The following is a 10691-nucleotide window of genomic DNA, read 5'->3' as shown; positions in this document are numbered from 1 at the left end:
ATCATCCTTAATGAAAGAAATGGTCTATATCCAGAACAAGCATTCAGTTGCCCAGTAAATATCTTTAACACCAATCATATACAACTCAAATACCGAGGGGCGAAAAAGTGATTGAATGCACTGGCCTAACTAACACCCAGGAGGCCACAAATCTGGAATGGGCTTGACGAGAGCCTGCAATCATCTTAATTTGCAATCAAAATATGAATTAAAACAAGTTGCTGCTCTTGTTTACTTGCACTGCTGATAATAAACCATGCACATAAAAAAAGCAGTACATACTTGACCTTTTATTCTGACTTCATAAAGGTTGTGAGGGCTGCTTAGACTGTGGTTGTGGCTCACAGACTGTACTCACTGTGCTCAAATGTGCCTTAGTCTATCTGTGCATGTTCTTGGCTATAAGAATTACATGGCGGACAGATTAATTGTACCGAACATCTAGTAGAAGAACAATTTAAAAAAAAATCCCCCCTGGCTCTATAAATCATTTTCAGACTAAGTGTAAGTGAATAATTATCACTGATTGGCTCTTGCTCACCCTTAACAATCATTATAGAAAATGGATATTTTAGAAGAATGTGACAAGGTTAAGGAGAACCCTTAACCTTTATTGTATGAATATTGTACAACTCACAAAAAACATGTAAAACATTTACACTTTTTACAAAGAAAACTTAAACAAAAAACAAACCATCCATCCTTCCATCTTCTTAACCGCTTACTCTTCTCAAATCAAATCCAGTCTTCGCATTGTTCTCCACCGATCCTTTAAATTTACATTTGAGCGATCCGTGAACTTGTAATAAGACTTTATTTTTGACCATTGGCCTTCTCCAAATTTTTGGACTCCCTCCTTCAGCTTCTGACTTTCCTCTTCTGTCCACTTCTGCAACATAACAGGCAAATTATATCCATACATATACAAATATAGATATACGAAAAATGACTTAAATTACTGCGTTTTACTGAGCGGCTGTGACCGTCACCATGTATATTTGTCATCAAGCACGTATTATACTACCCCAGTGGCCATGAATAAACTTGAAGTTCTGCTACTGGTTTTATACATCAATGAATGGTTTAGGTTCTGAATATATATTTTTGTTATAAAGCTGAAGCACAAGAGCTCTAAGGTCTGCAGACTCGGGTCAATAAATGGAGCTTAAAGTTCAAACCAAACATGGTGAAACCGCATTTAGATGTTGGCCCACAGTAGTACATCGTTTAATGTCTTTAGTTTTTTACTTTTTATTTTTAAAGGTTGTAAGATTAATCACGCAAAGATAGTTGAGTTACAAGTTGTATGAAATGTGCTATATGAAAATAATAATTTTCAGTCTATTCTGATTGGGCGTTGTGACCTTGTGAACATTTGTATAAAAAAAACAAAAACACAATGTGTAAATGTTGAAGTCAACATTTTTGGTGTTTCCGAAATAAAATGCTTACCACCCTCTTCTTCATGTCTGATAAAGAATTTCCAACAGATGATTCTGAAAGAAAATGAGAAAAAAAAATTAAGACCCAATAACACGGTAAAAAAAAATTTTTTCCTCATGTATGACCATTGAAAAGTTCGTCGTCTTCTTCAGTCCAAGCGTCTTTGGACTCTTTGGCACTGTTAAACAGTTCCTTCCTGTCAACAAAAAAGAGGCTTTACGAAAGGAGCAGCAGATTCTATTGCTCTGTCTGACAGATGAATGTTTAATTCAAAGCGTTTTATAACCAAGTTTAAATGGTCAAACCCCGCGTTAGCATTAGAAGAGGCTAACAGTGATTCCCAACCACTGTCAAGATCTCATCAGGTGTGCCACGGGAAATTGCCCAATTGGGGCTGAAAATAATTTTGCATTCATAACAATTAATGTATCTTAGTTCATCTATCTATATCAGCGATGTATAGTCACAGGCAGAACTTATAAATACTCTGCCACTTATCGGAGAGAGGACGTAATTTAAGTTTGTGTCTGAGTCGTACCGTCTGTCACTTGCCTTCGATGCAGGCGGCATGGGTTCGCTTCCTCACCCGGGAGACCGTGTTTGTGTAAGTGAGTGTACTTAAAACAAAAACAAAAAGTGAGAATAAATTGGCAACAGGTGGAGGCAAATTTATTGTACCTCCTGCCAAGGAATTGGAAAAGCATTTAATTGTTCTGCCTGTCACTATGTATTGCTGACATAAATAGATGAACAAAGATACATTTGTGATTACAAGAAAAAATGTAATTAACAAAAACAAATTAAGTGACACTGGATACATTTTCACAGCACCCCTGATATCTCAACACTGGTTGGTTAGGAATTACTGCTCTTAAAAGTTCATGTCAAAATATGCCACATCATTAACAGTTTCAACTTCAAGTTAGAATATTTATTAGTTAGATCCTCAATAGGCCCCAATTAAAGGGATACTTGACTCATTGAGCCATTTTCAGCAGTAAAAAGTTCATATTTTGTCTAGAATTAATCTGATAACTATATTATTTTTCATGTACAATATCTTTAAAAAGTAATTCTTCCACCTGTTTTCTGGGTTTGGTCAAGCACACTGAGCCATGATTGGTTGTTACCGACTTCCAAAGCACACGTGATGTCATCTTCAGTCGACAGCAAGTGGAAAAATTAGTTTTTAAAGATTTTAATTGTACATGAAAAATAAATGAATCATCAAATTAATTCTGGACAAAATTGTAACTTTTTACTGCTTGAAATGTCTCAATGAGCCAAGTATCCCTTTTAAAGCACCATAATGACACATCACATGAAAATGAACGGTACTGTGTTGTAAACTAGTGACCATTTTGCACGGTAGGGGTCCTTGTTAGGCGTTGAACTTTTTGAAGGGCCACAGCATTGAGAATTCACCGAAGGCGAAGTGTCCAGTGAGGAGTCTGTGATTGTGACTTCACTGTTATTTCCCATAAGCCTGCAAGAATATTAGGTTTGTCATACAGCCTCACAATCAGAAACCATCTGTCATGTGGCACGATTTGCACTTGCTTGCTCCGAGAGTTCCTGACGCGTTTTTTCACTGGAGATTTGTCGTTCGTTGGAGAATCCTGCACTATGTGGACACTGTCCAGCGACATCTCTTCTGAGTCAGTGTTTTTTCTGCAATGTGTCAAGGAAGAGAAGATGAACAAAATGAATTGTATTGAGGAATTAAATAAAAAAAAAAATGTTTTTTTTTAAGTACTTACCCATGTCGCAAAGCCTGTTCATGATGTGCTCCTTGAGAGACTTGCATGCTTGCTGCTGAGCTAGAGGACTGTTCCTCACGTGGAGGTGACTCAACATCACTAGCGGAAGACCTAGGAGGGGTTAAAAAGGTTCACGTTAGAGCCTACAATGGTGATAAAATAACTTCACTGTAAGTTAGGGCATCGTTTTCTCCTATAAGAAGTGTTAACAAGTACAACACACAAATTATATGTAGATTGCAATAACGGGGTATAGACTGCGCTCACCCAATTGCATTTTGGGAAAAAATGAAGAACAGAAATCATGCACTGCAGACATACCACTAAATCCTGGTTTTCATAACTTAATATAGCCATGAGAGTGGGCGAAACAAATGTACCTGCTCTTTGTCAATGCATATGTGGCTGATTGAGGTGACGGGACTACCTCCAAGCCAGTTTCAGAGGTCTGACAAGCTACAGTTTGTGACTCATCGGCTCTGACCGCAGCCTCCTGCTCCTGAGAGGAAGCAGGCAATGAGCTCGTCTGACTGTCCGGATCCGTCACCATCTTTGCCAAGTTGTGAAGTTGCCTTTTGTTCGCCGAGACCCCCATTCGTTTCCGGGCTATGTTTTGCACTGACCCGGTCCTGGACTGCGAAGGGGCATCTGTTTGAGTGGGAGGGGCAGCCGGAGCAGCCTCAAGGGGGCTGCCAGAGTTTCTCTGAAAAAGCTCCTCGCTATCAGAGTTTTCACTTTGGTCAATGTTGTCAGGAATTGCACAAATGGCTTCATTTTCATTCTCATCCTCTAGCTGAGAAAATGGTAAGATGTCCCCACCTGCAGCCAAAGCCCTGTAGGCAAGCTCCAATCTTTCTTTCGATTTGATTAGGTTACTAGAAGTTGGAGGAGAAAAATGTGGAGTTAGTGAAAAAATTGGAAAATGTCAGCCTATAACACATTGCCTAATCATTAAGTAAATAGTTAACTATTGTGCTTAATATTGTATGCAAACACTATTATAAAGACAATGCCCTCACTAACTAATAAATGCATAGAAATGTTCTCACTTCCCTATTCTAGAGCATTATTTGTTGTTCCACTTTTGGGTAGGCATGAGTCTGTTACAAGTTTCAAGGTACAGTATACTAGTATTGTTTGAAAAAGTCACAGTTCTATAACCACTCAAATATTTAGTCATTATTATGAGGTTTTTTTTCTCTCACAAGAACGCCATCTTGGGGTGAATGCTTGCAACCAGCTGAGAGTTAGTGTGTCTAAATACTGCAGTGTGTATGTAGGCATATAAGATGCCTGACTAGTATAATGAGCCCGCTTCAGGTTAACTTCCTTTGTTTTAACATCATACTATTATACCTATGTTAATTTAACAAATATTCTATATGTGAAGTGTGCAGTGAAAAAAAAGCTGTTAATTACCAATTCGTGGTGGGGCTACCATTATTTGGCTCATCGGTTGTTGGGTGCCAATGCCTTTGCTTGTCAATAAGCTTCTTTGCTTCCTGGCACAAAGAAAAATAAAACTCCACATTCAGTACTTTATCATCGTGAATACTGTATTTTCATCCCTGGAGGGAAAATTAAATGTCCTCTTCAGTATATTTTGAAGGAGAACTACACATCAAGTGAGCATGCAGAGAGGAGTGTTGCTCAAGGGGACCTCGACAATACTCAGCAGATATCATCTCTCTAAAAATGCGTGGCCTTTTTTTAGGGGGGGGGGGGGTCAAGATTTCAACCAACAGATGAGGTACAGCTGGCCAAATTAAGGCCATGCCCATACCTTGGAATCACAAGTGACCTACTTTTTTTAAAATGTTTTTTAAAATTATTATTAAGTTTCCTGTAAACACAGAGAAATCGGTATGTTCACACAAAAACACTGTCACCAAAAACAGGAATTATATAGCCTGTGCAATGCAAAACATTAAAGTGTTGAATACAAAGCGGTTGCCCTTCTGGTTGTTACCCACGCTGGATTTAAGAACAGTGCTCTCCATCCCCACTTGTTGCTGATGGTGGTAGTAGAGGACCAGAAGATTTGGCTGAAAACGTCATAGTATACTTGGGAGCTTCTTGCAGCATAAATATAACAAGGTGCGCCACCATTTTTGTTACTGGTGGTGTTCACGCATGGCTATGTGAGAATTGGAAACACATAAATGCAAAGGCAGCGTTTACATTCAATTCTCTCTGGGACCTTATTTAAAAAGTGATTGTGTGCCTGCTTCCACACCACCAGTTTCTTGTGGATGAAAGGTAGGAACGATACACTTAAACTCATTTTCGGGCGGACATGGCCTCTATATCAGAATATTAGACTACACTGCCAAGCAGTGAAAAAAACATCTTTCGAGTCTTTTGGGGGCTAGGAACTTGCACAGCAAACGTCCTCTGAGCCGTGTCTCCACAGCAGAGTACAGGTTCGCGACTTCATGCTTTTCGGACGACACGTAATCGCTGTTTCTCCCGTCACGTCACCCAAGCACATTAACGAGAAAAGAGGAAAAAGTGAGGCCATTGCCGCTTTTCTGCTTTTTATGTTTGTGCACATGGCGTGGATGGATGGTTGTCTAGATGGAGAATTAAAAAAGGCTAACAATGAGTGGAAAGAAAATAGGCAAAGGATTATTAGGAGAATTATTTTGATGAAAGAGTTCTTAGCCAAGAATGCATGGTCATCGCACATGAAGGAAAGATGTTTTTATAGTAAAAAATGTTTAGCCAATCATTGCTGGAGCCCGACCAGGAGCTTTTCGGGGTTACCGGAGTGCCTACCCTCGAGTAGGACCTCCGTTCGTCCCCGTATAGCCTCGTTTCCACCGACGGTATCTACCCTACTCTGCTCTGCTTTACGTGGCTCTACACCAAAAAGCAGTGCATCTCCACTGCCACGGCCACCACCCGGGAGCCCCTCCTCACCTCGCCAGTGCCGTCATGCTTAAGCGACCTCGGCTAGCGTGCACTGCACACACAGGCAAAATCAATGGAGAGCGCGGATATTTGGTGCTAGGTTTGTGGCTGTTTATTTCAGCTAGAAGACATCGAATGAATATCGCAGCAACCAGAAGACTGCATTCAATAATGTCAATTTTTTTTGCACCTCCTCAAAAGTCTAAGCATTGATCTGTTTGGAAGCCATTGTTGTCCTCCCTTCATCGTTAATGGCAGCTGTTTTTCCCAGGGTGGTGGTTTGCGGAGCAGCATATTGATGAAGACATGTCTTGCACCAATCATTGGCCTCCAAAAATAAATGTGTCACGTTTTGGAACTGGGCTACTTTTTTTTTTAGAACCGCAAAAGAGTAAGTACCAGAAAAAGCGAGTGGAGTAGAGCCGGGTGGATTTGTTGGTGGAGACGGGGCTAAATGCTGAGTAGAGTAGAGTAGATACTGGCGGTGGAAACAAGACTTAAGTGGCCCAGTTGGGAAAACTCCTGCAATGGGGACACGCACAAACAGGGCTGGCCTCGTAAATTTACCCCCCAAAGTCCCTGCGATAGAAAAGGGAATACTGACATTCACATTCACACAGACATGTCTTGACCACATACCTGGTGAAGAAAGGGAGCAGAAAATTGGCAGAATTCCAGGCAAAAGGCCACAATCTGGTCTTTAAATTGTTTGAAGTCCATTTCCTCAATGATTTTATGCTTGTTGCTTCTCTGGCTGATGAGATGCATGAAAATATCTTTCTAAGGGGCACAAAAAAAAAAGTTTAAATGATAGGCTCAGTGAGGGTGTCATTACCAAATTAATGGAACTTTTCAAATTACAACACCCTTGCCCCTAATTAGCGGTTCTGTTTTCTCTCCTATGATGTTAAAAAAGAAAATAAAGTAGGAGTTCTACTACTAACATTGCAATTTTGAAAGAGAACTCACCTTGGCAACCTCTGATTTAGGAAAATGGCGGAGCACCTCTTCTGCTCTGTCAAACTTTTCGTTCTTAATGAAAACCTTCACAATCTGAAGACAGAGACAAAACACACGTTTTATCTGACATCTAAATGTTAAAAGCAATCTGGCTTTGTCAATCAAATTGAGACTACCTGTTTAGTTTTTACATTGTGAAATTTAAAGGTTGAAAGTAGGGATGCACCGAAATGAAATGTCTGGGCCGAAACCGAAAACGAGAAATGCTTGGCCGAAAACCAAAACACCGAAAAAGGCTATGCCAATTTTTAATTATCATTGCATTTATTATAATTAAAATTATAATATTATTGTAAAATATTTAGGCCTATTTAGCACGGGCATTTTAACAAAACACAATGTAAATTGAAATGCGGCCACACCACAGACAACAGAGACATGTTGGCGAAAGGTACAATAAACACCAAACGCGGGGTGAGCAACTGAGCATTTTCTGGCGGTGCAAATGCACTTTATAGTCAATGTACTTTACCGCACTGGCGGGCACGGGTGCGTGCGGTGCGGATGACGCATTTTTAGGCTATTTGGAGCGGGAAACGGTGCGGCACATTCACCAACGTTTAAAAATAAATACATTTCTTTGCACCAGCCAATCAGCATTGGGAATGGCCTGCAAAGTCACACACGGCGTCCTGTAGTCACCCGCAGATAGTGGTTAAGTGTTTACTTGTTTAAAACTGTTGATAGCAATAATGCTAACATTAGCTAAAGTATTTAGCACGGCCACCAGGATGCAAGTGAAAAAGTGGAAGCGCTCGAAGGGTTCTCATCAAAAAAAAAAAGAAAAAGGAAGGATGGAGCTGCAGGAGAAAGAGTGGCTCATAGTGCAGTACTCGGCAGCGCTCTCTTTTTTGACATAGTTTACCAAGCGACCCTGTCCTTCTCCGGTGTGTACAATGAAGCTGCCGGTACTCACAAACGCCAGCGAGCAGCAAGGCGAACACTCACTCCCGTATTTGTTGTTTAATTCAAACAGACACTTGCTTGCAGCGTTTTTTTTGGTGTGTTTTGCTAGTGTCACCACAACATCCACTTTTCGGCTTGAATTTTATTTCGGTGGCCGAATATTCGGTGCATCACTAGTTGAAAGGTTGAAATTGAGAGTTAATGATGTTATAATATTACCTAAAACTAAGGCTGAAGGAATTTAGAAAACTAATGCAATGCGAGCCTATGTATCCTTTTTTTGTATATATCGTTTTGATGACGCCAATTTGACCCTGGAAGAGATTTATTTTCTACCTCCATTATTTCCTATGGGATAATCTGTTAATAACAAACAAATTGGACCAATGGCCATTCTGTTGAACTTTGGATGTACAAATATACTAGTATCAACTAGCATTTGTTACGTACACAATACACATATTCATATTTTGTGTGCACATACCATCTCCTTCACCAACATGCAAACTTTTTTTAAGTTGTTTTGTGAAACATCTCTTCTCCCACGCATGGATTCCAGCAGCTTAAGGGCCGATTCCAAAGGGGTTAAGTAATTTCTCTCAAAACTCACATCTGTAATGACAAATATAATAATTGGGGTAGACTAACATACCAATTGTTAACCTCTTAACGATTTTTTAAATGAAGACCCTACAGATGAGGAAAAATTGCCATGTTCTCACGATTCTTTTGCCTATTGTGCGATGTACTCGAGGTGACGCGCACACAGCACACCACATCTTACACATGACAATATTTCTCGTAGTATCAAGACTTAAATGCGAGAGGCAGCACAGTGCCAAAGGGCATCCGGGCCGCTGGCCAATACAAAGAAGAAATAGCAGCAGTAGAATTATGAAATAAAAGCTAGTACTACTTTTAGTTTATATAATCAGCACAGGTTATATACCAACTAGGAAAATTTGGATTTTATATATTTGATGGATGCTGCATACAGAGTGACACGGCCTAAACTGACTTAAGAGTCAAGACTGTGCAACTAGTTTCCATAAGACCAACGGCCACCCTGTGGTTTTGTTGCAATTCAAAATGTGATCAGTGTGGCAATTTCAGTGCAACAGCCAATCAATAACGCACATGATCTTACACCGCACCCTCCATCCAAAAAGTTACCCAGCAGATTTGATGGCCACGGGCCCCAACCATGTATTGTGTGCACAGGTGCTGTCAATAAATGGAGCCTCTCAAAATATTCACACTTTGTCCTTTAATCTCACCATCTCCTCACTTTCCTGCCACCACTTGACAGTTTTTGTCGCTCAATAACAAAATACAGTAAAGCACAGTATATATGTGACCCTCAAAATCGAATACAGGGTCGCAGTTTTTCCATTGCATAGTGCTGGTAAATGTATGGTGCTGAACTGCTTGGTGTGCAGAAAAGAGTTGCCAACTGTAATGTTTGCACTTTGTCGTTATGGTACAATCCAGTTGCATTCAGTGTCACTCAGTGTGCAGCAGCGAGACATGTCATCATTGGGCCTTTACTTTGAACGCAAAGGGAGGTAAAATACACGAAAAAATTCCCCATTGTTCAACTTGGTAAGTGTGTATCCTGCAGGCTCACCAAGTCTTTCGCCCTCATTTACCCGGGAGAGTAACTGTATGACAGTAATTTTTTTTGTCATCGCATCAGTTGCTTTCACCTGACGGACCATGATACCTGCAAAAGATAAATAAAAAGAAAGGTGAATTCAAATAGCACCTACAAAAACACGCTTCTCCCCATCATCCAAAACAAACGTAAACATTAGCAGCACTGAACTAGTGCATACTTTTAAAAATGACGCCAACGAGCAAACTTCTAACGTCATTCAACACGCCACATCTTCAAAGAGGTTAACACAAGAAACGTCAGCTAGCTAATCTAAATTAAGTTTGGCGGCCAAGCAACGACGCAGAGGAAGTAAATTCAAACTTACTGCTAATCACGTTAGCCACATCACAGAAATCTTGATATTGATCTTTTTTAAACAATTCTAACGCCAACGACATGTAATAATCCATAATCCATCGGTTCACAGTTGGCTCTGTTACGGTAGATAGGACGTCTTCCGCCATACTCTTCCCACCGCTACGTTGCTCGCGAGGAGTTGTCTGTCGGCGCGTGTATGTGCGCGCGTGCGCGCGCTTGTTTTAGAGCCAAGGCGGGAAAAGTGTTGTCTCTGCTAACAAACTATATTCTCTGTTAGTTTGCCAGGTAACTCGAATATCATCTAAACTATAAAGTTTAAACAACGATAAAAAGATAAACTCTCAAACGTAGATAACACCGCCAACTAGGAGAATATTTGACATGTACTGTTACAGGCAAACAATGAAAATGAAGAACTTAAATCTGCCTGACAGATCTGTAATTAGGGATAAGATCCAAACATTTCTATTTCCGGGAGAACGTAGGCCGGTTTTTTTAAGGGTACACGATCCGGTAGAGCGCCCCCACTGTCTTGGAGGGCCCGTCAGGCTACTCAAATAAGCGATTGTTTACAACTGTATTTCAAATTCATAGGCCATAGTGTGAACGGATTTGGCAGGTAGACGATTGGTGTTTTTGCCAAAATACTATATGTAAATCCCTTATTTGTTCTT

General features: G+C 40.3%; 1 protein-coding gene across 1 annotated transcript; it reads right to left on the bottom strand.

Annotated features, from left to right (window-relative positions):
• Positions 1 to 277: 277 nt before the first annotated feature.
• On the bottom strand, positions 278 to 10486 carry terf2 (telomeric repeat binding factor 2). Its single transcript, XM_086070769.1, has 13 exons — positions 10025 to 10486; positions 9670 to 9765; positions 8527 to 8654; positions 7086 to 7169; positions 6756 to 6896; positions 4623 to 4705; positions 3584 to 4078; positions 3204 to 3314; positions 3004 to 3114; positions 2801 to 2929; positions 1569 to 1639; positions 1453 to 1496; positions 278 to 889 (listed from the first exon to the last, which is right to left on the bottom strand). Exons 1-13 carry the CDS (start codon positions 10161 to 10163, stop codon positions 731 to 733), a joined length of 1791 nt encoding a protein of 596 aa, XP_085926895.1. The 5' UTR covers positions 10164 to 10486; the 3' UTR covers positions 278 to 730.
• Between the last annotated feature and the right edge of the window lie 205 nt (positions 10487 to 10691).

This window comes from Leptonotus elevatus, chromosome 3 (assembly GCF_054856555.1).
Source record: "Leptonotus elevatus isolate MCC_2025b chromosome 3, RoL_Lele_1.0, whole genome shotgun sequence".
Lineage (NCBI taxonomy): Eukaryota > Metazoa > Chordata > Actinopteri > Syngnathiformes > Syngnathidae > Leptonotus > Leptonotus elevatus.
This window is presented reverse-complemented; position numbering and strand designations above follow the sequence as displayed.